The sequence below is a fragment of the Fukomys damarensis genome, unplaced genomic scaffold (assembly GCF_012274545.1).
Source record: "Fukomys damarensis isolate Sample0158 unplaced genomic scaffold, DMR_v1.0_HiC HiC_scaffold_13, whole genome shotgun sequence".
Classification (NCBI taxonomy): Eukaryota; Metazoa; Chordata; class Mammalia; order Rodentia; family Bathyergidae; genus Fukomys; species Fukomys damarensis.
In genome coordinates, this window is record NW_022900925.1 from 39,341,526 (window position 1) to 39,367,528 (window position 26,003).

Genomic DNA, 26,003 nt, shown 5'->3' on the forward strand with positions numbered 1-26,003 from the left:
CATTTTGTTTTTTTTTTTTTTTTTTTTTTTTTTGATACCAGGGATCGAACTCGGGCCCTTGTGCTTGTGAAGCAGGCGCTGGAACCACTGAGCTAAATCCCCAGCCTCACATTAGTTTTTTGCCAGTTGAAACTACTCTTATTTGTAACTCGGGGAGAACTTTTGTGAGCCACAGTTTTAACATTCATCTTCGTATTGTTAGTGTCTAGTGCTCTCTCTCTTGTTTTCTGTCTGCATTTACATGTATATTTTTAAATTGAAAACCATGAGATACTGTTACAGGTACATAACTCTTGTTTTGTGTGTGTGTGTGTGTGTGTGTGTGTGTGTGTGTGTTTTGTTTTTTTTTTTTTTGGTTTTTTGAGACAGGGTCTCACTATGTAGTTGAGACTGATCTGGAACTCACTATGTAGCCCAGGCTGGTCTCAAACTCACAGCGATCCTCCTGCCTCAGCCTCCGAGTGCTAGGATTACAGGCATGCGCCACCACGCCCTGCTCTTATATAACTCTTGTTGAATCTGTGGTGGTCTGATTGTTAGAGCTAGTTTATTGTTCTAAGGAACTGCCAACTCATAGCCTCCTCCCCGCTCCAGGTAAAGAAGAGGTAAAGGGTTGAAGTCTTTGGATAAACTTTTATTTTTTTATTCTGCTACCTTGTAGAGATGGGAAAGAAAAGGATTATTTTAAGTGGCTAATAATCTGCTTGTAGTGAATGGTAGAATAAAGGATCTAGCATTCTTATTCTTCAACCAGAATGAAATGGATCTAGCATTCTTATTCTTCAACTAGCATGAAAAATCACGGAGTATAGAGTTAAAGGAAGCTTACCAAATTTGGTCTTTATGACTGTTCTAACTCAGTAAATGCAGTGTAACACAAGCCTTGTTTTGAAGTTTGATATTCCTAAGAAGGGAGGAGCTGAGAAAGAGGAAGTAGGAATGGGAAGACAGGAAAGGCAGCCCACTTGGGTAGATACATGCATCAGAGGTGAGAGTTGTTGAAGGTGAAAGTCATTTCAGAAGTGAAAGTATAGCCTTTCCTTGGCTCTATGTAATTGTCTTTATTTTTCTGTACTAATCAAAATCCCCAGTCTGGTGCATATAGTTCTTTTTGTTTTGTTTTTTTTGGTACTGGTGATCGAACTTGGGTTCTTGCGCTTGCGAGGCAGGCGGTGGAACCTCTGAGCTAAATCCCTGGCCCTATGATTCTTTAATAGGTTTTGTTCCCTATGAACTGTGAATTACTTTGCTAAACTGTTTGCCATAGCTGGTGATGTGCCTCAGTGGTAGAGCATGTGCCCACCGTATGGAGGCCTTCGGTTTAATTCCCAGCACAAAACAGGGTGCTTGCCTTAAAGGTTTGAGCCTCAGCATTGTAAAAACAAGAAAAAGAGAGAGAAAAGAAGGGTCTGTTGCCAGAAAGTTCTTTATAGTATAACAGCAAAATGATAACCAAAACACAAAGCAAAACAAAAAAAGCCTTGGATGTGGCTTGTTACTATATATGATTGTGCTTAGGATTTATTAGCATCCCACATCTAGAGGGTTGTGAAAAGGAATTAGGAGGTGGCAGGCGGAAAGCAGAGAGCCCAACCTGAAGGAGTGAGTCTGATTCTGGTGCTTACATTCTGGGGTAGGATCAACATTTTTCCATTCACTTTCAAAGGAACTTGTTTTGGGAAAAAGCAAAAGCAACACGGCACTTGGGGAAAAGTATGGACCCTGATTTTAAAACCTGGCTGTAAGTGGTTCCGCCGTCTCTCTGCAAGTGCAAGGATGGGAATTCCATCCCCCCCACGCTAAAAAACAAAAAAACAAAACAAAGCAAAAAAAACTAACAAACAAATAAACCTGGCTGTGACACTTGTTACTCCTGTGACCTTGTGAAAGTTACTTAATCTAGAGTTCTTGTACAGAATAAATGAGAGAAGCATCTGTAATGCAGTTTCCTCTGTTCTTTCTTCTGATCTTTTTTAATCTTCCTATAGTCTTTCTATACACTTACCCTCTGCTCTTATCTCATTCTGTATTTTTGTAGCTTTTCCTAGAGCAGTAGTTAAATAGTAAGTGTACTTGTCTAGTCCAGGCTGTCTACATCTGTCTAGTTTTTTGTTTTGTTTCATTTCTTTTGAAGCTATGTATTGAATCCAGGGCGTTCTTGCTGAACTACCTCCCTAGCCCTTTTTTACTTTTTAATTTGAGACCGTGTTACTACATTGCTGTGTTGCCCAGGCAGGCCCAGATTTAGCAGTCCTCCTGCTTCAGCCTGAGATTACAGGTGATAGCCAACATGCTGTGCTCTGGCTACTATGATTCTCTGAACTATTTAAAAACACATACCTTTGTGCCTGGCATGCACAAGATCCTGGGTTTGGTCCCCAGTATGTCAGAGGAAACCAACACACTGCAGAGGAAAACAGGTCGGCATTTCCCCAGTTTACTTGCTTGACATAAATTACCTTGAACAACTGAAAGGGAAGTCACACTATGATGATCTTTGCGCTGCATCTCTCTGCAGTTCCTGCTTTAATCTGCCTTTTCTCTCCCTTAGTTCTTTGAGACTGGGTCTCACAAAGTATTCCAGGGTGACCTCATGCTCACAGGATCTCTAGGTGCTGGGTTACAGGGTGCACCACCACATGGGGCTCAGTTTCCCCCTGGGGAAGCGTTATGAGGGATGGAGCCCAGGCCTTCATGTACTCTGCCGTGGCACTACATCTGTACCGCCACTTTTTTTTTTTTTTTTTTAATGAAAGCCTTTTCAAGAAGTTGCTTATGAATAATCCTCAGGAGCTTGTGGTGAATTTTAATTTTGGGGTAGCAGATAACTAAAGTTTGTGGGTTCTGGAAGAAGAAAGCATTTGATGCCTATTTTGTGCCCAGCCTGCTTTGGGACTTGCTATGCAGCGTCCTGAATGAGGATGTGTTGCTGCTGGCAGGTCTCTTCTCCAGCCCTGAGCTTGCTCCATGGGGCAGCTTGACTTTGTTCTTTCCAGTACTGGGGATGGAACCCAGAGTCTTCTCGTGCAGCTACATCCCCGGTCTTTTTTCACATTTTTTATTTTGAGACAGGGTCTCAATAAGTCGCTGAATCGCCTAGGCTGGGCTTGAACTTGGTGAGCCACCTTCCTCAGCCTCCCACAGTAATGGGCTACAAGTTTGTACCATCATACCTGCCTTAACCTGGATCTTAGATGTCTCCTCATTTCCTGTTTATAAAATATCCTCACATTAAATGCCTTTTCCAGAAGGGCTTTCTGAAAATAGATTCCATAAAGCTGCCCTTCCTCACTTTTGCTTTCTTCTTCAGATTCTCCGAGAGCGGTTCTGTTTACATGATGGCCTATAACTGCAGTTAGCCTTTGGAAAGAAGGTGTTTTCTTTGGTCTCTTTTTCTTCATTTCTGCCTTCAGCTTTTGTTTTTTAAAACTAAATCAAAGCAGAAATGAAAAGAGATCCTTCATCACTGGTATCAAATAAGTGTTCTAATTTTGTTTCCCAATTAAGTGGCAGTTAAAGAAACTCATCAAGAGCTGTTTCAAGAAGGAGACTGGAAAGCAGAAGGAACGAAAACTAAACGAGCCCATTTCAGTGATACTGCTGCTTATGGCAAACTAGTTGTGCTGATTTTTCATGTTTAGTTAATCTGCTCCCCTGAATTTCTCAGCTTTAGTAAGTCGGCAGTAAACCCTCTTCCTTTGGAGTCTGGAGTTGTAATAACTTCAGTAATGACTTAATTCCTTCTCTATAATTTTTAAATGTGAAATCTCAAGCCTCTCTTCTAATTCCTCAAAGAAGGTGTCCTTGGGTGGCAGCTGAGGCACGCAGCATCGGCGTTCTCCATTGAGAACTTCACTCAGAATCTTTGGCAGGGTCAGCGCTTCCTTCCAGGGCCACTGACAGAGGCAGCTGAGGCTTGGGTACCTGTGCTCTCCTGGTGCAGTCCGTGTGCATGGGCATCGTGCTCAGCCCCAGCTTGCTCCGCTCATCCCTGGTCCCACTCACGCGGCAGGTGTAGTTTTTGTGGTGAACTTGGCATTCGTATCTCTCTCTATCCCCGCTGGGGATGGGACCCAGGCCTTGCCCTGCAGGCAGGTAGCCCTTGGCTTCCTTTGACATCTTGGGGCACCCATTTTGAACTTGGGGAGGTGTGTTTTCCTTGCTGAGTTGCCTTTTGTGTCCATCCTGAATCTAGCAGCATGAGTCCTGTTTCGAGATCTTTTCTAGCAACCTATGGACATTCCTGTGGAGAGGACAGGCCCCTTTGAGCTCTCCTCCACCGAATAGTCTTCTTCGCGGGCCAGGACCATATGTACTGTAGCTGCCAGCACTGAGTTGCTGCTCACAAAATGATTTTTCTGTATTTATTTGTTTGCTTATTTATTTATTTTTGCAGTACTGGGATTAAACCCAGGGCCTTCTGACTGAGCTACTACATCCCTAGTCCAAGGTCTTGCTAAGTCACTAAGTTGCCCACGCTGGGTTTAAATTCATGTTGCTCCTGTCTTAGCCTCCCAGAGTGCTGGAATTACAGAGCTGCTCCACCAGGCTGGGTGAAAATTACCGATAGTGCTCCTTGAAGAGCATTTTATTTGACCTTGGAGTGGCCAGGTCACAGGCTAGGTCACCAGACTCTATCTAGAATGGGGGGTTTCCGTGTGTGTCTTGTTCCTGTCCTGAACAGTTACATCAGTGCTCTTGTCACAGCTGGAAACCTGCAACACCCCCCCTTCCCCTGCGACAGGACTCTGAAGGAGGACACAGGTGGTGGGAAAGCAGCTACCCATGTCCTCACAGGCACCCAGGTACCCTGAATGTGGAACTACAGTGCTGTGTCTCTCCCACATTTAGGGTTCACAAGCAGGGTTTTTGCTTTTTTTTTTTTTTTTTTTTTTTTTTTTTTTTTTTTTTTTTTTTTTTTTTTTTTTCCCTTAATTTAAATGAGGATTGTTGGGGATGTGCAAGGTTTGGGGTTTTGAGTCAAGTGATCCTGAGCCACAGTGACCAGAGCACAGGCAGCTGGGCCTGTTTCCCACCATGTGGCTTCCTCATCTTCAACCTGTCCCTGTGTTCTGGGACCTCTGGTTTTCTGAGGACCGGTGGGATCCATGGTGGATGCATCTGCCTTGAGAGTGAATGGTTTTGTAAAAGGAAATCCTGGTGTCCAAAAGTGGAATTAAGAGATTGGGATTTATTTTACTGAGTTTCTCTGGAAAATTCAAACTTTTTTTATTTTTTTGGTACCGGGGATTGAACTCGGGTCCTTGCGCTTGTAAGGCAGGCCACCGAACCGATCAAATTTCTAACACAAAGAATTAACGTTCAGTTTTTTAGGGTAGTAAACGGGATCAAAGATTATAAATTTTATTTTTTTCACTTTGCTTCTTTTTCTTTTCTTTTTTTTTTTTTTTTGGTGTTTTGAGACAGGGTCTCACTATGTAGTTGAGACTGATCTGGAACTCACTATGTAGCCCAGGCTGGTCTCGAACTCACAGCGATCCTCCTGCCTCAGCCTCCCGAGTGCTGGGATCATGGGCATGCACCACCATGCCCTGCTTCACTTTGTTTCTTTTAATCACATACACCTGTGGTCTGTGTGTTTGAAGCTTTTTTGTTTTTGCTCTTCTAGGAACAGGAGAGATCTGAGGAGGGAGAATACAGTGAGTAAGGAATTTGAACTCTGGAGTCTAAGGCAGGTGGATCGTGAGTTCAGGGCCAGCCTGGGCTACGCTGTGAGTTCAGGGCTGTACTGAACTACATAAAGAGACCTCATCTCAAGAAAAAGAAATGTGAATTTTTCCCCTGGAGTCCAGGGGTTGAATCCAGGGAGCACTAAGTGACATTGCCAGCACTGTGTATTTTATTTTGAGGCTGGGTCATGCTGAGTTGCCAGGCTGGCCCTCTGACTTCTGGTTCTCCCGCTTTGGCCTCCTGAGTAGGTGGGATTACAAGGGTCTACCTTACCTCCGACAGAAGGTCAGTAATTTAAAATCTCAACCAGTGGCTCAAGAGAGCACAGCATTTCCCTTGCTTTCTGAGAATACGAGCACAGCTACCCTGTGGAGGCTGAAATAAAGATCAGTCCTGACCTCCTTTGGGTTGCAGCTTTTCAGTTTTATTTTAGGCTATTAGGCCTGGAAAGCATCGGTCAAGCATGTAATTATAGAACTCTTAGTTGTGTGCTAAGTACAAGTGGAGAAGCTAGGAGAAACAGCTGTACAAGGTGGTCCCTATTCTCTAGTTTTTCTTTTATTTTAGTATTGGAATGAAACCCAGGGTCTTGCCCTGAGCTTATCTGTAGCCCTATTTTTCTTTCTTTCTTTTTTTGGTACTGGGGATCAAACTTGGGTCCTTGCGCTTACAAGGCAGGAGGTAGAACCACTGAGCTAAATCCCCGGCCCTGTAGCCCTATTTTTATTTTAGTTGTATTTTGAGATAAATTCTCACTAAATTGCCCTAGTCAGGCTTGAATTTGTGGCCCTCCTGCCTCAGCCTTCCAAGTAGCTGATGTTGCAAGTGTAGACTACTGCCCCCAGCTAGGATGTGCATGTGTGCGAGCGTGTGTGTGTGTGTGTGTGTGTGTGTGTGTGTGTGTGTGTGTGTGTACACCCAGGGCCTAATGGTAGCAAATGCTATCCCCGTGTTACATTTTCAGCAGTTTTCATTTTTATTTATTTATTTTTGGTTTTCTGAGAAAAAGCAACCTGCCTTCGAACTCCTGATCTCTGCTTCAGCCACCCCAGTGCTAGGATTACAGATGTCCATTATGGCCCTTGGCTCCTCTGTTTTATTTTGAGGTGGGGACTCTTGGAGTTGTTCAGGCTGGCCTTGAACTTGTGACACTCTGCTTCAGCATTTTAAACCCTATAAATAGAGCTGGAGCTGGGCATGGTGGTGCACACCTGTAATCCCAGCACTCGGGAGGCTGAGGCAGGAGGATCCATGTGAGTTGAGACCAGCCTGGGCTACATAGTGAGATCCAGGTCAGTCTCAACTACATAGTGAGACCCTGTCTCAAAAAACAAAACAAAACAAAAAACCAAATAGAGCTGGAGGTCAGAGGCGGCTTTTTGGCTGGCTTGCAATGCCTGCTCTTGCCACACAACCCCCGTTTCTGGCCCAGGGTGATGAAATACACTTCTGTCAGGTGTGGTGGTGCAACCTGTTATCCCCATACTCGTCAGGCTGAGGCAGGAGGGTCACCTGAATTCAAGGCCAGACTGGGATACATAGTGAAACTGTGTCTCAAAAAACCAAAACGGGATGGAAGATACTCCTCTGGCTTTGGATAAAGCCAGATAAAGCACTATATGGCACAGACTGCAGTGGTTAGGAGAGTTTAGAGATAGGTGACTCTCCCTAGGTCCTGATTGTTAGTTGGTGGCCACCTCCTCAGCTCGGTTCCCTCCTGCAGTAGAACAGGTCGGGCAGGAGGCTGTGACCCAGGCCCTGTGTTCAGCTCTGTCCCCATCTCCCCATCACACAGGTCCATGCTGATTCCTTCCAGCCCTGACTTTAGACAGGAGTGTCCATGGGGGTTTTTGCATGTTTAAACTTAAAATTGTGGGCCTTCATGTGGTGCTGGGGATGGAACCCACTGAGCTACATCCTCGGCCCTTTTTGTTTTTTAATTTTTTCTGTTTGAGACAAGGTCTCGCTAAGTCATTGAGTTACTCGGTCTGACCTTGAACTGGTGAGCCTCCTGACTCTCCAGCTTTTTGTTTTTTTGCATGCTGTTTTCCCCATTCCCGAATCTGTCACTCTGTTGATTGGTCCATATTTACTGGGTTGGTCATTGGTGACTTGAGTTGATCAGTTTGCATCAGAATGCAAATTTCACAATTTCCAAAGAAAAATTTTACTTCATCTTCTGCTCTTATTTTGGAATCAAGTGGAACAAGTTGACTTTGATTTGTGCTGGTTCTGAACCTCCCTCTGCAGAGCACTGAGGTGGCTGGCAGGGCCATCTGAAAGGCTGTGTGGCTGTGTGCTGCATCCTGGCCTTCCTAGGGTGCTCATCCAGGACTTCAGGTCACTTTTTTCTCTTCTCTTCTTTTTTTGGTAGAGACCGAAATCTCACTGTGTTACTCAGGCTGGCCCCAAACTCCTCAGCTATAGAGATCTTCCTGCCTGAGTCATCTGAGTGCTGTGACTACAGCCACACAGCATTGAGTCTGGACTTGGGTCCATGTAAAAATGATGCAGAAGCCAGAAGTGGTGGCGCACTCTTGTAATCCCAGCACTGTGGAAGCTGAGGCAGGAGGATCACAAGTTTAAGCCCAATTTAGTGAGATCCTGTCTCAAAATAAAAAATTAAGAAAAGGGCTGGAGGTGTAGCTGAACGCAAAAGCCTTCGATTCATCCTCGGTACCAAAAAAAGAAAAGAAATGGAAAAATAAAAGGCAAAGTTTGGAGTTGTCCAGTTGTCCAGTTGTGGTAGTTTGTCCGTATTGTCACTCAAGGCTGATCCAGGAGGTCACTTGAACTGGGAACCCAGGCTGAGCACGAGCGTAGGGAGGGAGACCTTGTCTCCAGGAAAAGTCAAGTCTTGGAGGACTAGCCTGGCTTTGTGGGTCCTGCACTTCGTTTTTCTCCAAATCCCAGCTGAAGCTGCTGTTCTGTGATCTTAGCTTCCTGGGGTGATTCTTTTTTTTTTTTTCATCCTGGCCTTAAACTCACTGTGTAGTCCAAGCTGGCCTTGAACTTGACTCCTGCCCCAGCTGCCTGAGTGCTAGGACAATAGGTATGTGCCACCATGCCTGGCTTATCTGGTTTTGGTTTTTGTTTTTTATTTTTGGTACCGGGGATCAAACTCGGGACCTTGCGCTTGTGAGGGAGGCAGGCGTTGGCACCACTGAGCTAAATCCCTGGCCCCTGGCACATCTGTTTTTAACCCTTAAAACACTGCACATGATCCTGAGCCTGGTTAAAATCTCTCCAAGTAAAAGAGTTATGTAGAATTGTGATAGCTGCAGTGGGCTGTGTGTCATTAGGAAGGAGAGGTAATTTCAGCCTGAGTTCTGTTCCTTGCTGGGGTGCTGGGCTTTCACTGGGCCTCTGGCTCTAAGGAGGTGCTTGTTCCCTCTTGAGTGGTACCATGGTGCTGCAGTATCTCACTAAGAGCACTTGCAGGTGCACCTGTGTCCAGAGTTTGAGCCCTTCCACCGGTCCAACAGAGCCCAAGCCTCTACTGCAGAGCTCCCTGGCTTCCCGGGCTTTCTGCACTACTCTAAGTTATATGTGCTAGGAACAGGAAGACATGACTCTGAAGGCATGTTTTAAAAGCACATGGTGGGGCCAGGGGTTTAGCTCAGGGGTTCCACTGCCTGCCTCGCAAGTTCAAGGACTGGAGTTCAATCCCAGTACCAAAAAAAAAAAAAAAAAAAAAAAAAAAAAAAAGCACATAGTAAGTGCTGGGTAGAATGTTTACCTGGCCCTGGGTTCATCCCCAGCATGGCAAAAAAAAAGAAAGAAAGAAAAGAAAAGAAATGGCAAGCTGAGTGTGGTAGTGTAGCAGTGCACACATATAGTCACAGTACTTGGGAAGCTGAGGCAGGAAGATTGTGAGTTCAAGGCAAGCCTGGGTACACAGCAAGTTTGAGACCAGCCAGAACTACCTAGGGAGACTGTGTCCCAGAGAACAAGTGGAAAAGGAAACTGCAGTAGTCGTGTTCGATGACCGACCCTTCCTTGTCCTCAGGGATATTTGGCAAGAGCTCCCCCACCGAGCCACATCCCAGTCCTCATTCTAGTGTGAGGACTCTGCTTCAGGCCAAGCTGGGGATACTTGGGAAGCCGTGTGCATTTCAGGAAGGCAGGGAGAGCTGGTAGATGACACATGCTCTGTTGGGTGTGCTCCTCTGGAGAACCCACACTCAGCATTTAGGAGGACTGCTGCTGTGGCCGACCCCCTTTAAATGCAAGGCTTAGAGAAGTGGTGATGCTACAGATGGCCTTGGACAGCTGTCGTGTGCACCTTGGTGCCACTGGCCCAGCAGTCTGGAGGAAAATAAGCACAGAAATCGAGGACCTTTGAGGCAGAGGCTAGCCTTGCAGATCACCACCCCGGGGCAGTGGGTGGCATAGGAGGAGAGCTGCCCTCGCCCTGTCCTCCAAGTGCCCTCCTAGGCCAGGCCCTCCAGGCTTGTCTGAAGCCAGCGGGCTTGAGGGATGGGTCATTGCACAGAAGCCCTCTGTCCCATGGCCCAAAGCAGATGACCTTGAAAACCTTGCATCGGTGTTGGCTTTGTCTTGCAGTGGTTTGAGTCCAGCCAATGACACTGGAGCCAAAAAGAAGAAAAAGAAACAAAAAAAGAAGAAAGAAAAAGGCAGTGAGTCAGATTCAGCCCAGGATCAGCCTGTAAAGGTAACAAGAAGGTTCTTTTCTCATTCTGACTTTTCCAAGGAGAGTGTGGGTGCCAGTGTACAGGCAGCTCCCCTGACACCACTCCAGGGCGGACGAGGGGAGCTCAGTGCCAGCCCTGCTGCCCTGACCGGGTGAGGAAGCTGCTCTTGGTCCCTTAGAAGACACAGCAGATTGGGCACAGTGCCTCCTGCATGTGTGCAGGACTCAGTGCCATGAGCACAGACGGGGCGACAGCCCTTGTTCTTAGAGCAGTGTTCTCAGGCTCTCTGCCTTGGTCCCCACTCTGTGTGTAGAAGAGCTCTGCTGTCCTGCTCTTCCTCCCTCTCCTCCCCCTTTTATGGTACAGGGATTGAACCCAGGGCCTCATGCATTCTAGGCAACCGCTCTACCACGGAGCTACATCTCCAGCCCTGTTTATTTTGAGCAGTCTTGCTAAGTTGCCCAGGTTGGCCTGGAACTTGTGATCCTCCTGCCTCAGACTCCCAGAGTGCTGGGATTACATTGTGCGCTACCATGCCTGGCTAGCCCTCTTTTGAAGGTAGACCTTTACTCTTCTGCACGCATTCTCTCAGTTGCCATGGTCCTGTCACGAAAGCCAGGAGTGCCCAGGGTAGAGTTCTGCTGCTTGAGAACCACTGGCCTAGAGCATACATGGCAAGACCAGCACACTGGGATGCAACCCAGAGGTAACAGTGAGGGCAGTTTTGTTCCTGAAAGAAGCGACGTTTATTTCAGGCTAAGTGCGGTCCTCTTCAAAGTAGGCCCCAGGGGCATAGAGCAGAGTGTAGCCATAGATTCCTTCTGGGATCGCCTCAGCGGCAGGTGACAGCATCACCGGAAAGCTGCTCTTGCTCCAGTGTGTTCATGCTCTGCTTTGTGCCTCAAATACCGAGTTCTGAGTTGAATCTTCTATTTCATGAGGCGGCTTCAGGTAATTTCTGATACCAAACCCACTGTGGAAAACCCCTCACGCTTGTTGGCCACAGGTTAGCTCTGCTTTTTCCAGGCTAAACCTCATCGAAACCAGCCCTACCTTCACTGCCCTGCGTAGCAGCAGGGTCTTCCTGTCAGGCGTGAACATGAACGAGGTGACTGGCCCAGGGAGCGTTCCTGTGTCTCTCTGGGAGTGGGTGTTTGATGACTCCGTGAGGACGGGAGCTCAAGCCTAACTTTGAAATGAGAATTTTTTAAACTCCTTTATTTTTCAATGTTGGGAATGAAACTCAAGCCCTTGTGCAAGCTAAGTGCACTGTGCTACTGAGTCACCTCCCAGCAGTGCATTCTGACCCAGGCACTGTTCACATTACTGCTCTTCTGCTTTCTTCTTTATCAACATAGTTCACTGTGGAGTGTATGTTTTATAAAAACATAGCAAGAAGAAAAAAAAATCACTCGTATGTATTTATACTTGCTCATGTGCTCACGTGTGTGTGACGTGGGGATAGAACTAGAACCCTGGGCCTTGCACATGATAGGCACGCGCTCACCACTGAGCTGCAGGCCTGCCCCGTCCCTTTTCTTTACAGCCTGACATGCAGTAGAACTGTTCATTATCATAAGCCCGTCATAAGACCCAGGTTCCATGAATGAGTAGGGAGCTCATAAGGAAAAAATACTCACGTTTAACCAGTGCGCGAAAAGGTGCTGAAACTCAAGATGAAAACATTCTTTCTCCCAGATTAACAGAGATTGAGGTTTGGTAGACCTAACAGTGAGGGTCTGGGAAACATTTTTCTTTTCCTGTGCTGCTTGTTGGATTATTTGATTTTCTCCTTTTAGAGAGTAAGATAATGATACATTTTATAATTTTAAGTCCACAAATCCTTTGACCCAGCCAGCCTTCTTAAATTTACCGTCCATAAATACGTATCCCAATGAACAAAACTAGAAGTACAAGAAAATTCCTTGCAGCATTGTTTGTAAAACTAAATAGCAGAACTACCAAAATGCCCATCAGTTAGAGGGCTGCTGCATATGAGAGAGGGCTCGGTTGTTAAGAGGGCCGATCTGCACCCTCGCCTGGAAGGGTCTGGAAAACAGCACCTTTTTAAAGCCAGTGCTGCGATTGAACTAGACCCCTACCCTGCTAAGCACACGCTCTACCATTGAGCTGTACCCCCGTACCCTCTAAATTTTATCTTGCTAAATCACGGGCTGGTCTTGAACTTTGGTCTCCCAAGTAACTGGCATTACAGGCGTGTATTATAGTGCCTGGTTTAAGACATGACTGTTTTTCGTTTCTGATTTTTAGTACTAGGGATTGAACCCAGGGAGCACTGAGGTATACATGCCAGCACACCTCCCCAGGGTTTTCTGTTTTTGTTTTGTTTTGTTTTACAGTGCTGGAAATTGAACTTAGAACTTCGCATATGATGGGCAAGTTGGATACCACAGAGCTATCTTTTGAGACACATTTTGCTAAGTTGTCCAGGCTGGCTTTGAATTTGTGATCTTCCTGCTTTGTCTTCCTGAGTAGCTGGGATTACAGGTAGTGAGTGACACATACCTGTTATCCCAGGGCATGGGCGGCCAAGGCAGGAGGATCACCATAAGTTCAAAGCCAGCCTGAACTATATAGCAAGACCCTGTGTCAAAAAAAAAAATTGTATTTAAGGGATGGGATTGTTAGGTTTACTTTCTATGTGTCGTACACATTTCAGTGTTATTTGAAGCTTTCCCTAAGCAAGTGTTACTTTTGTTATCAAACAACAAAACTTAAGGGGAGAAACCTGAGGTGTGGTACTGTTAGCTCATGGTGGCTGCTGTATTGGGCCTCTGTCATTAGGGCAAGGGAACTGCACCCCTTCGTTGAGTTGCACCACTTCCCCCCTGAGCTCAGTGAATCAGAAGTCTTACTAACGCAGTGGCCCTTTCTGCCCCTACTTTGTCCTGTGCAGATGAACTCTTTGCCAGCAGAGAGGATCCAGGAAATACAGAAGGCCATTGAGCTGTTTTCTGTGGGCCAGGGACCTGCCAAAACCATGGAGGAGGCCAGCAAACGAAGCTACCAATTCTGGGATACGCAGCCCGTCCCCAAACTGGGTATGTGTGTTTCCCCCAGCGAGGGAGAGGCACATCTCTGCCTCTGTGGGGTTCAGTGCTGGGCTGTCGGGGGCAGGAGAGGCCCACAGCTTGCTGGTCGTGGTTTTAGAGTTAGGTTTATGGAGGAGACTGACATTCAGAGAGCTCATTGTTCACAGCAGCTCACACTGAGAACATGTAACGATTCTGAGTCCCTCACGCTCCAGGGTCAGCCTACAGAGAGGAGTGGTGTTTCGGAACGTTCGGGGTGGAGCTGTTCTCCACGGGGCTGTCTCCCTCCGAGTGCCGGACTGCCTTGGTCTTGCAGTGTGTGACCGCAGCCTGGCAGGTCCCAGGCCCCTCCCCTCCCCTCAGCTGACACGTGCTTACTACACACAAAGCCGCGTGACACTTTACTCAGCAGTGCTGGTTCAGCTCCTGGAGTACCATGTGTAGGATTCATCAGCAGCCTGAAGAGGCTGTGCCAAACCCACACAAAATCCAGAAGAATCACAGAAGGGACTGGGCTCCTGGAGTCAGGTGCCTGCCAGGACTAAGCCACAGCTAACCTGAGGGCTTACTTATTGCAGGGACTGTAGGTGACAGGACATGTCTGGAAAGTTTGAAGCGTGACTGGGCCCATCGAGGGCTCAGTTCTTGTTTCCTGTGTGGCTGGGAAGTGTTTTGGGAGCCCACGTCCCAACTCCTACTGTGAGTGACCGTCACGTTGCTGATGTCTCTGCTGCACCAGAAACACTGAAGGCCGATGGGCCAGGCCAGACCTGGAAGGGAGACAGGCAGTTGTGCCCAGGGGGGTTTCTCTGCAGAGGTCCCTTCTGCCGAGCATGTGTGTGGGTGCTCTTCAGCGTACCCGGTTACTGCCAGGTAAACTAGCCCAAATGTATGGACACCCGAACGTCACAGCTCAGCACTCGTGCAGTGTCACTCTCCCCTGGGGGTTGTCTGGCTGACTCCAAGCTGCATCGCAAGAGCAGTCATGCTGCATCTCCCTAGCCCAGGGAAAGATTAAAATTCACAGTTTGAAGTACAGGTTCTGTTGAACGTGTTTTGCTTTTGCATTGAAAGATCCTAAGTTGGGGACAGTCGGGATGAGAACAGTGCGAAGCTTCCTTGGAACATGGAGCCATGCGTGTGTGTGTGTCTGTGTCCCTAGACCTGCAGGTTCGCACCCTCAGGGACCGGTGTCCCCTGAGACCTTAAGCGGACGCATACCACCAGCCTGCTGGCCCTGCGGGGTGTGCGTGGGGCTTGGAGCCGGGGCCCCTGTCTGAAGCCGGGCCAAGCTCCACAGGTGTGGAGCCCCAGTGTGCTGTCGGCAAGGCGAAGTGCCAGAGAACACTTCCCCTGAGAGGCAGAAGGGGGCAGGAGCCTGTGGGCTGCTGTGGCGCTGCCCCGCCTTGTCAGTTTTCAGCCCACACTTAGGGCTTCCACTAGGTTGTGTTCCCTGGGAGTTTGCAAGCAGAAGGTCTTGCTCTGGTCCTCACAGAGCGCGGGCTGGGATTAGTGAGCTCCTGTGCCTCTCCAGTCTCGTCACTTTCCATGTAGATATGGGGAAGTCTACAGTTCGGTTCTCAGCAAGCTCACAAGAAAGCCGGCGCGGTGCGTGTCATTCACGGGCCTCGTGGCCTCCTGTGCAGCCTGCAGTGGGGACCCTGGCAGTGAGGTGGCTGCAGAAAGCCCTGTCTGGTTGCTTGGAGTCCGGGGGCAGCGCTGCTTCCAGCCGCTTGCCCCAATCTTTCCGCCTGTGCGGGCTGCTTTGGTTGTGGAACTTGTGACTGCCGAGGGTCCTGTGTTCACCCTGTGAGCGAGCTCTGATTCAGTGTCGGTCTGCGTGACCGTCGTGTGCCTGATGGGACTTGTGTTCCCCTTTCCAGGTCATGTTCTTTCTGCTGTTGTAGAAGAAGGCAGAAACTTTTTTTGCCTCAGCTCAGCCACTCTTGGAGTAGTTTTCAAACAGCTGTCCCAGGGAGAATGAGGGCTCGCCCACCCTTGCTTTCTGGGCCCCTCCCCAGTGTTCACTGTACCCCTTTGGTATGTTTCCCAAGCCCTTCATGGGTGCCCTGCAGTGCGTGGTTTGGGTCTCTGATGTTGGAGGATAGAGAATTTTTGGCAAGGAAGGAAACCTACTGAAAGCCAGGGGTTTCCTTACTAAAGCAAGTTCCAGGTGCCTTCCTCAGACTCCACTGGTTGTGGCCCTGAGATAACTGCATTCTTGCTGTGCTTGCTCTGCGGAGCCACCTGTCCCCCACTCCTGCACTGCCGGGGTGCTCAGAGCCCCTGAGCGGGACGCACCCGTGAGATGCACCCTGGAGTGGGGCGCATGCTGGGAGGAGGTGGGCCTGGGAAGAGGCCTCTGCACGGCACTCCTTGGCTCTGTGGGCTCCGTCCACTGCTTCCTCAGTGTTTCCTGAACCGCTTTGTTGACTGCCCTATGTGTCACCCTACCTTCCACTCCTTGCGAAGGGACATGCCACGGCCCGTGGGTGAGCCAGTCCCGAGCACACTCCCTGACTGGCCCAGCTGCTCTTGGCTTCATCTGGGCAGTCTCCCCTGGGCTCCAGGCTCTCACACACCCTCACAGGGCGGGGTGAGCCAGCTAGGGAGGGGCCTTCCCAGGGCACCTCGTGGGCGGTGACTCAGCCCGAAGGCACTCGTGGCTTCTGAGCAGCAAGGCCCGGAGTTGGCAGCAGCACTGGCCCACGCTGTTGGAAGCCGAAGCTGATGGGGCTGGGATTGCGACTGGCGCCTGGAAGCCACTGCCTGGTTCAGGAAGGGGCCAGCGCATTGTGCTTACTCGACACAAAGGCAGCCTTGTCACTACTCCTCTCGGACCCACTCAGATCAGTGGCTTAGCCAGGGAAAGACAGAACTCTTCACAACCCCGGAGGCAGGCAGCCAGAGGAGTAAAGATAAATGTTTGCCATTTGGGAACCCAGGAAAGGTTTAGAAGAATTCCCAAAAATGAGCCCCCTTGGATCCAGCAATGGTCCCGAAGTCTTGCCGTGCCCTGGTGCTCAGTTAAGGGACAAAGCATAGCTGGGGAATGGCGCACGGCTGCCAGGCACAGAGTGTTCCTCTTGAGGGCTCCCGGGGACAGGAGGGACTTGCCCTCAGGTTTTGAGCTGAACTCTTCTCTCCCCACCAGGAGGCAGGCAAGAGGCTCATGACTTTGTTCTTTCAGGTGAAGTGGTGAATACGCATGGTCCTGTGGAACCTGACAAGGACAATATCCGCCAGGAGCCCTACACCCTGCCTCAGGGTTTCACCTGGGACGCCTTGGACCTGGGTAACCGGGGTGTGGTGAGTCGGTGCAACCTGTCCTGAGGTCCAGCTCTCCCTTGGAGCTGGACCTGGGCTGCCTGGGATCCCCGCAGACAACATGAGCATTTCTGAGAGGCTGAGAGGAGCTTGTGGCTCCTGATTTGGACACCTTTTGTCATTGGTACTGGGGATTGAACCCAGGCCTTCATACTGAGCTACATCCCCAGCCCATTTTGTTTGGGACCTGGTGTTGCTAAGGTAGTCGTTTGCCAGGCTGGGCTTGAACTTGGGGTCTGGTCCTCCAGCCTCTGCCTTGCAGAGTGCTGGGACTGCAAGTACGCACTGCTCCTTTTTTCACTCACTCTTTTTTTTTTTTTTAACCAGTCATTTATTCCTTTGTCTGACTTCACTTCTTGTCTGTCTCCTAGCGAGCTGGGCTGCTTATTGGGGTCTTTCCTCCCCTTTCCACCATAGCCTCCTGGAATCCCTTCTTCCGACACAAGGGATCTGTTTTCCTCATAAGGGGGATGATGAAAATGTGGAAAGAATATTCTTCAAAGAGCCAGGGCCTTGCTTTGTTGCCCAGGCTGTTACAGGCACAGTCCCTCTATGGTGCCCAGTCCTGGCACCTGAGCAGCACAGTGCCCTGCAGCCCCAACTCACGGTCTCCTACTCTCCTGCCTCAGCCTCCAAAGTGCGGGAATTAAGGTGCTGAAATCACATGTGACTCACGGACAGATTATGTTTTAGATGATAATGCTATGGCTTGAACCTAAGGCCTTACCACTGTGCTGCATCCGAGCCTGTGCACAGAATTTAATAGTAAACTTGGCCCAGCAGATAGAGGTGGCTGGAAAGGCAGAAAGATGTTGAAAGGCCTTTATTTGGGCCAGGCGATAAAAACCAGATGTGCTGGGACACAAAATGGCAGCTTCTCCCACAAGTGTCTCCAGAGCACCTCACAGAGGCTCCTGCTGGGACAGAGCCGGGCCTCAGCTGCCACTGTGTGATCCCACCTGTGGCTCCCTCCTCCAGGGGCTCGGTTTCCCATCAGAACCGGGTGCTTATTCCGGAACGGCCCCCACCATGCCCAGGGTGGGTGGGATTTGTGAGCATAGAGGGAATGTTGGTGGTTTGCTCTGTTTCTGGAAAGCTGGGAGGGAGCCGAAGGACACTGGACTTGGACCCTTGGCTGAGTCCCCCGAGTAAGCGCCCCTTTCTCCACAGCTGAAGGAACTGTACACCCTACTGAACGAGAACTACGTGGAGGATGATGACAACATGTTCCGATTTGATTACTCCCCGGAGTTCCTGCTGTGGTGAGTTGTAAGGCTTTCTCCTGGGTGTTTGGTTGTTTCATGCAGCAGTAATAGAAACTTGTTTCTCCTGTTCTGGAAAGTCCACAGTGGAGGCACAGCAGGTTTGGTATCTGTTGAGGGCTGGACCCCACTCCCAGGATAGCTCATGTGGGCTTTGGTCCGGGGCCCAAAGTCTCGGAAGGCTGCGGCAGAGCTCAGAGCAGGCGTCCACAGGACACCAGCGCCAGCCGGAGCTGGCCAGTGAGTGCAGCCCTGAGCTCCTGTGTCCAGGAGCCCGCACTTGGGTGCCAGAGTGAGATTTACTACAGACAGACTGACTGCCCAGGTAGTCCTTTGCAGAACTGATACCCGGGATGAAAGGAGGATCCGCTAGATGGAAGGAAGGGAAGGGTGGATGAGGCCTGCTGAGAGTCACAGACAGCAGAAGGGCCCTTCTGTGCCTGCTTTCCATATGCACACACGCACGTGTGGGATGGCTGTGCCTGACTGTGCCCTCTGCCTGCCTGAGCCACGTCTGCATCCCAAAGACCGAGGCGTGGGGCTTCATGGGGGGGCTTTCCCGAAGGAGGCGTGGGCCAGCAGAGTGAGAAGCCAGGGCCAGGGCAGCAGACAGATCACAGCTCCCATCCGTCCCTCTGAGCCCAGGCCATCCTCTAGGTCACACTGGCAGCGTGGACGCAGGCAGATTTAGCTGTGAAGTCCTCAGAGCACAGCCTCGGAGGGGGTGGTGAGGCCTCGTGGGCTGAGCAGCAGGAAGTCGTGTGGCTGGGAATTCTTGGCCCTGAGTGAATTCAGCTGCTCATCCCAGGGTGGGCATCAGGTCAGAATCTGTGCGGGTGTGGATACACGTGTACCATAACCCCGCCGTCTCTCTTCCAGGGCTCTGCGGCCACCTGGCTGGCTTCCCCAGTGGCACTGTGGGGTTCGAGTGGTCTCAAGTCGGAAACTGGTTGGGTTCATTAGTGCCATCCCGGCAAACATCCACATCTATGACACGTAAGCACAGCACCCTGCCTGTCACCATCTCCTCTGGGGGAGAGGCGAGCTGTGCAGTCCCCGGCAGAGGACGGGGCCCCCTAAGGCACCAGTGCTGACACAGGGGCTCCTCACAGGGCTGCGTGCTTCCCTGAGTCCTGGTGACGCCCATCATGGGGCGAGCTCGGGCACCCCGGTCAGGGGCTGCAGCCAGGGAGTCCCGAGTGGGACGGTCACTGGGACCTCTGATGTCTGCTCCCCCTTCTCCCTGCAGTGTCACAGCTCTCTGCCATGGCTTTCTGGCTCAGAGCTGTGGATTCTTGTGGGACTCAGCTCCCTGAGAATCTTAGAACAGCCCTGGTGTACTCTGGGGGATTCCTGTGCTGCTTCCCTGCGAGCCGCAGGTGGGACCCAAGCCCACTCTTGTGGATGCATGGAGATAGCGGTGGTGCCTTCAGACATGTGTTTGCTGGCACCTGTGTTCTCTGGGACATAGTCTGCAGGGTGGCTGGGAGGAGCCCTGCCAGCACCACAGCCTCGCTGCCTGTACCCTTCCTCCCTCTCAGAGAGAAGAAGATGGTAGAGATCAACTTCCTGTGTGTCCACAAGAAGCTACGCTCCAAGAGGGTGGCACCAGTCCTGATCCGAGAGATAACTCGGCGGGTGCACCTGGAGGGCATCTTCCAAGCTGTGTACACTGCCGGGGTGGTGTTGCCAAAGCCCGTGGGCACCTGCAGGTAACTGGCCCTCCTGCACCACCCTGCTCTGTGGGGCTCCTGTCCCCACGAGGTGCAGTTCTGCCCCTGCGGCTCTCAAGTCTGTTGGGACGAGGGCAGACTGGAAGTACTTGACCTCCTCAGCTCCGGCCCTCCCCAGTCCACCTACTGTTTTTCATTTTGGAAGATGAAACCAAATCTGTATTTTTCTTTTTTGGTACTGGGGATCGAACTCGACCTTGCACTTGTGAGGCAGGTGGCGGCACCACAGATCTAAATCCCTGGCTCCCTCCAAGTCTGGATTTTTAAATGGGAATTCAGAATGTTTTAAATGGTTGGCTCAGTTATGTCTCGAGTACAGTGAGGGCCAGAGAGCTTGCCGGGTCCTGTGCAGTCCAGGGACAGCTCTGCCTCCAGGGTCGCCTGAAGCAATGGGTGATCCCTGCTGGAGAGGTGACAAAACACCGGTGGGTGTGGCAGGGTGGGACTCACCTGCGGCCTTCTGGGCACAGCCACCAACTTTCCCATGAGCTCACTCAGGAGTGAAGGTCACTTTCGCCAGACAAGGCAGAGGAATAGCTGTGGGAAGAAGGAAAACCTAGGAGCAGCTACGCAGCCCTGATCCCCAGATAGCCTGGCCAGTGGGGCCTGGGGCATCTCTTGCGCCACCTGCTGGCTGTCTGGAGGTCTCCCTGCTGCTGTCCTCTAACGAGTGGGACTGGTCTCAGTCACTACTGAGGCTCTGGGAGCATCCCCTAGAGACAGGACATTTGTGTCCCTCAGGTACTGGCATCGGTCGCTCAACCCCCGGAAGCTGATTGAGGTGAAGTTCTCCCACCTGAGCAGGAACATGACCATGCAGCGCACTATGAAGCTCTACCGACTGCCAGAGGCCAGTGGTGCCTATGCGTGGGCGGGGCGGGGAGGACCGGGAATGCTCGTGTGGCCTGTGTGCCAGCGTGAGGGAGTGAGAGGGGCCGGGACCGGGGTCCAGGCTGGGGAGCCTCCCACAGCCAGCAGGTCCCGTCTCTTCTGTGCCATTCCTTGGCCTGCTCAGTTCTCAGCCCTCTGTGTGCACTCTGTAGCCACAGCCTGAGCGGAGCATTCCTAGGAAGATGCAGCTTCCTGACCTGATGCTCCTCACTCCATTCTGGACCAGGGAAGTGGGCTGGCCAAGTTGTGGGGAAATGCAGTTTTCTAAGCCCGTGTTGGCTTCTGGGTCTTGGCCTGGCTCCCCGTGGGCACAGTGCCTCAGGATCTGAGGTGGGTTCCTGGGATACCTCCCTGCCCTTGGGGTGCTTCCAGCTGCTCCCTGAGCCCGGTGGGGTCCTCCCTGTGCGTCACAACAGGGTGCCTGTGTTTTGGGCAGTGGGGAGCAGTGTTAGGGCGCTGTGGCAGCCAGCGTGTATGGATCCCCTTGGGGAGAAAGCCCAGAGTGGCTGTTTTCAGTCCAGGGCTCCGGGTGTCCCTGGGGGCTGCATGCAGAAGGAGGTCTCCTGTGTTCTCTGGGGGATAAGAGCCAGCGAGCCATTGCGGAGGGGAGGGTTCAGGCCAGAGTGTGCAGCAGCCCTGCTCCTGGGAAGTGGCTGTCAGGCAGCACCCAGATTCCAATGTGGCTGAGCCCCATTTTTGTGCACTGAGTCTCTGGGGAGGCCCAGCAGTGCAGCCCTGGCCCCCAAGGTCACGTTTCCTTCCACTGAAGCATTTTCCCAAGACAGAGCAACTGTGGGGGGGTGGTGCCAGTCCGAGCTACAGTCTGGGGTGTCAGGTGCTGATGACTCCTTGCTCTGCAGTGTCCTATGCACCGTAGATGCTAAACAGACTCTGGGTTTCTACCTTATCGATGCCAGTGGCTCCCTCCCCCAGTTGTGATAACCAGAAACATCTCCAGATACTGTCCTGTGTCCCCTTGGGGAAAACATGGTCTCTCGAGAATCACGGGGCTGGAAGGACTGGGTGTACACGGGCACAGCCAGTAGCCAGCCACCCTGCAGGGTGGGAGCTCAGCTCAGGGGAGTGGAACTGGGCAGCAGGACAGCCAGCCACAGGGTGAGGATGGGCCCCGGTGACAGGCACATCTCATACCGTCCTTTCGATCTTCTGTCCAGACTCCCAAGACAGCCGGGCTGCGACCGATGGAGAAAAAGGACACTCCAGTAGTGCACCAGCTGCTCACCAGGTACCTGAAGCAGTTCCACCTCACGCCAGTCATGAGCCAAGAGGAGGTGGAGCACTGGTTCTACCCACAGGAGAACATCATCGACACCTTTGTGGTGGAGGTGAGTCAGTGCTCACCGGGGTGGCCCCTTCCTGGACCCCGGTGCCAGGGCCGGGTGCAGGCACCTCAGCTTCCTACTCTTCCCGGAAGCCAGGCCACACCTCTTGGTCGGTGAAGGTGCTTGCTGCCTGGCTTGAGTGAGTCTGTGAGCTCCTCTTCATCGGGAATCCCAGCTTAAACGAGAGCTGCATCTGGGGTCTGAGCCACAGCAGAGGACCCAAGATGGGCACTGTGACAAAGGCTTATATTCCTAGCTACGTGGGAGGCTGAGACAGGAAAATCACTTAATCCCAGCCGTTCAAAACCAGCCTGGGCGACACAGTGAGGCTTGGTTTAAAAAAAAAATAAAAGCAAAAGAGGAAGAAGTCAGAGGCAATGCCCAGTGGGAAAGGTGGCCAGACGCCCTACCCACCACCAAGCCCCGCCCAGTGGGAAAGGTGGCCAGATGCCCTGCCCACCACCAAGCCCCGCCCAGTGCGAAGGCACAGCTGCTGGATGTGGGCGTGAGTGCAGAGAACTTCTTGTCCCAGGCCACGGTGCAACTCACTGGGTTGCCGTCACTTCTTGTCCCTTGCAGAATGCAAATGGTGAGGTGACGGATTTCCTCAGCTTTTATACACTTCCCTCCACCATCATGAACCACCCGACCCACAAGAGTCTGAAAGCTGCTTATTCTTTCTACAACGTCCACACCCAGACCCCTCTTCTAGACCTCATGAGTGATGCCCTTGTTCTTGCCAAAATGGTGAGGAGCAGGCTAGGGGTTCAGCAAACCTGGGCAGGCGGTGGGCGTGGTGGAAGCCAGGGTCAGTCTGGGGGGGCTTTACAGCCTCGGCAGGGTCCCAAAGCCTGGCTTCCTGATGGGAGGTGCCGACCCCCTAGGAGCCTCGTCCTCACAGGAGCCAGCTCAGCCTAGGGAGGGGTGGCTGCCTGGTCTCTGTCCCCCAAGAGCTTCTGCTCTACTTGGGGAGCCTCAGGGCAGTGATCCCGTGTGTCCCACGGTCACCTGTGCCCTATGAGCCTGCCAGCCGGCAGGCGGGTAGCAGCGGGAAAGGCTCCTGGGAGGTAAGGGCAGTGGGAGCTATAGCATGGGAGACTGCTCAGGATGTGGTAGGGGGCAGGAGGGTGAGGCGGCCTCCTCTGTCCTCACCTGTCCTCGCTCTCCACCACTCTGCAGAAAGGGTTCGATGTGTTCAATGCACTAGACCTCATGGAGAACAAGACCTTTCTGGAGAAGCTCAAGTTTGGCATAGGAGACGGCAACTTGCAGTATTACCTGTACAACTGGAAGTGCCCCAGCATGGGTGCCGAGAAGGTAGGTGCTGCGCCTGTGGGACCCCATTGAGGGCCAGAGGGCCCGAGGGCCGGGCCCTGGCCTCGGGGGAGCCACTGTGCGTCTGGGGTGGGACGGTGTATGCCCTCCCAGCCCTGCCTGTGGGCTCCATGGGCACGAGTGCTGGGTACCGAGCCCTCACCCTGCGCCTCCGTTTGGCTCCCCCAGGTTGGGCTTGTGTTACAGTAACCAGTTGTCGGTGAGATTGTGGATAAAGCCACTGAGGACTCCAGCCGGCGATGGAACCCACCACTTGTTGGTCCAGTCTCACTGGCCTGAGAGTCCCTGGAAGGGAACAGAACCGAACCGACTTTACAGACCGCCAGCGGACTCAATGACTGCTTCTGTGGTGTGGGCTGTGCAACGTCACTTCCGGCCGCATCTGGTCTCCCTGTTTTCCAATTAATCACATCCTCATGCAGCCACGATCAAGGGAATGTAACTGCTGAAACTAGCTCGTGATTGGCATATTATGGAGTTAACGGGTGAATAATAAAAGTATATATATTATATATATAAATATTTTTAAAATCTTTCATGTTCCACATGCTCGAGGATGCTTGGTCTCTAATGAAAGGCTGACTCCTGTCGTCCTCAAGTTTTGAAGCCAAGGACGGAGGCAGACGGCGTCGGCACAGGAGATGATCTGGGCCTCAGCTCCCTGCACGCTGGCTCTAGGCTGAGGGACATGGAGGGACCTACGGCTTGAGAGGCTCCGGGCGGGCAACGCTGTGCGGGAGTGGTCGAGACAGGTCCTGCTGAGTCCCTTCCATTCATGGCCTGCTCCCTGCAGGATGCTATCCTGGCCAGCGATTGAGGGGCTTCTGTTCCCCGTGAGGTTTTGCCTTTCCAGCACCGTGGGCCCCTTGCCTGCGACCTCATGGAGACCACGCCATTCCAGTCCTGTGCAGCATGCCTCAGAGGAGAGCCCAAGGCCACGGTTAACCCTGCTGCCGGCCAGGAGGAAGTGTGACGAGAGGCATATCTGGACTTGGCACGTTGCCACAGTCTGAGCTGGCTCTCACCGATGCCATCGTGTGGATTTGTGTGGTGGTTGTGCCCGTTTCCCAGTCCTTTCGCCCAGTCACGTGGCTGTCCACACAGGCATCTTCGGCTGCTCATGTCTGGCCCTCACGCAGCCCCAGAGACAGCGTGGCTTGGGGCAGGGGTCTTCGCTGCACTCCCTCTTGGCTGCTCGAAGGGGAGGAAGCCTCCACCAGCAGGGAGCAAGCTGAGGCCGCCTTAGGCCAGCCTGGTGTGCATAGCCTGCAGGCTGCTGTGGTCTCGAGCTGGAGTGCTTCGTCTGCTTGTGCTTGGTCAGACTGCTGCGTGGGAATGCAGGCGGCTGCGCCAGAGGCTTCCTGGGTCTCAAGCCTCAAAGTCCTTCTGGTCCCGACGCTGACCTTTGATTCCTCACTCCAGTCTCCAGACCAAAGAAGCTGCCGTTCTCGGTGGGAAGTGCAGAGAGGCGGCGGCTGCCTCAGCCTGGTGACTGGGACAGCACAGGACAGTTCTCACATCTTACCGACCTTGGGCAGCATCTCACTGTGCGGAAGCTCCTGTCAGTCCTGATTGGTTTGGGCCAGGTCCCCGCTCCACATTCTGCTGAGATTCGGGGTACACGGATCTTTGGAACAGGCTTTACTTGGTTGGCTAGAGTCATGAAATGAGGACCAGGGCTGTTTGGGAAGAAGCAGAACTGGAGGTGCCAACGCCTCCCTCTCTACAGCCAGGGTCCGCACCCTGATGTTCTGGGGGGACCCCACCCAGGGCTGCAGGAGTCGGTCCTTTTCGGATTCCTGGTTCTTCACGCAACTCCTTCTGGGTTTGGGGCCACGGAGTAGCACTGCAGGCTCAGGCCCTCCACAGGAGCCCTGCAGGACGGGCACTGTGGCAGGCCGGCAGCAGCAAGGGACGGCAGGGCTGCCTCGGGCAGCTGCCCTGAGGACAAAGTCTCCTCCTGCCTCTGGGCTCCACTGCACAGGGAGAAAGCTGGGTAGAGAGGTCCAACCAGTGTCCACCACCTGCTTTCCACAAAGATGTGGCCTTGCCTGTGCCTCCCTTCTGCTCCTCCACAGCCCGAGGCAGTGGCCTGTGGTCTTGAATTCTTTCCCCAGAGAGGACCAGCATTTAACTAGCCTGAGGGTCCAAGGCCTTGGACAGGCTCCAGAGCTGCCATCTAGGGGCCAGGGACTGTCAGGCCAAGGGAGGGGACAGGGTTGTCTGGGGCCAGATGGGGGAGACCAAGGCTCAGCTTCTCCCGGCGCCCCCAGGGAGGTGGGCAGTAGCTCTAGGAAACACTAGGGTTACAGGCAGTGTGGTGTCCTTTCCGTTGTTCTGGGACATGTCCACTTCCATGTTTGGGAGGAAATAACCAAACGCGGTGTTGTTCCACTCAGTGCATCACACTATTTTTAATAAAGGAAGCCACTGGACAAACCCCTGCCCTTGACAGTGGTCTGGTCAGCAGGTGTGTGGACAGGCAGGGTGCGGCTGCCTTCTTCCTGGGACTCGGCTCCCGTGGATTGGCAGCGGCTCCCCTGGAGGCAAGGGGCAACATGCGGGTTGGTGGCAGCTCCCGTGGAGGTGAGGGCACCATGCACACCACTCTCCCTACACCCCACACCCTTTCCCACCCCACCAGCTCTGCTTCGTTTGAGCCACCAGCGCGCTTTCTGGGGTTTTGATTTTCTTTTGTTTTTTGCAACATTGG

General features: G+C 52.1%; 1 protein-coding gene across 1 annotated transcript in view; it reads left to right on the plus strand.

The window, feature by feature from the left end:
* Positions 1 to 25,735, plus strand: part of Nmt1 (N-myristoyltransferase 1) — a 26,740-nt gene extending 1,005 nt beyond the window's left edge. Inside the window, exons 2-12 of the mRNA XM_010642914.3 lie at positions 10,258 to 10,366; positions 13,264 to 13,408; positions 16,590 to 16,708; positions 17,897 to 17,988; positions 18,868 to 18,984; positions 19,530 to 19,700; positions 20,463 to 20,571; positions 21,788 to 21,958; positions 22,535 to 22,702; positions 23,135 to 23,272; positions 23,459 to 25,735. Of these exons, the coding sequence (XP_010641216.2) occupies positions 10,258 to 10,366; positions 13,264 to 13,408; positions 16,590 to 16,708; positions 17,897 to 17,988; positions 18,868 to 18,984; positions 19,530 to 19,700; positions 20,463 to 20,571; positions 21,788 to 21,958; positions 22,535 to 22,702; positions 23,135 to 23,272; positions 23,459 to 23,479 (1,360 nt within the window). The 3' untranslated portion in view covers positions 23,480 to 25,735. The remainder of the gene's footprint in view (positions 1 to 10,257; positions 10,367 to 13,263; positions 13,409 to 16,589; positions 16,709 to 17,896; positions 17,989 to 18,867; positions 18,985 to 19,529; positions 19,701 to 20,462; positions 20,572 to 21,787; positions 21,959 to 22,534; positions 22,703 to 23,134; positions 23,273 to 23,458) is intronic.
* Positions 25,736 to 26,003: the final 268 nt, after the last annotated feature.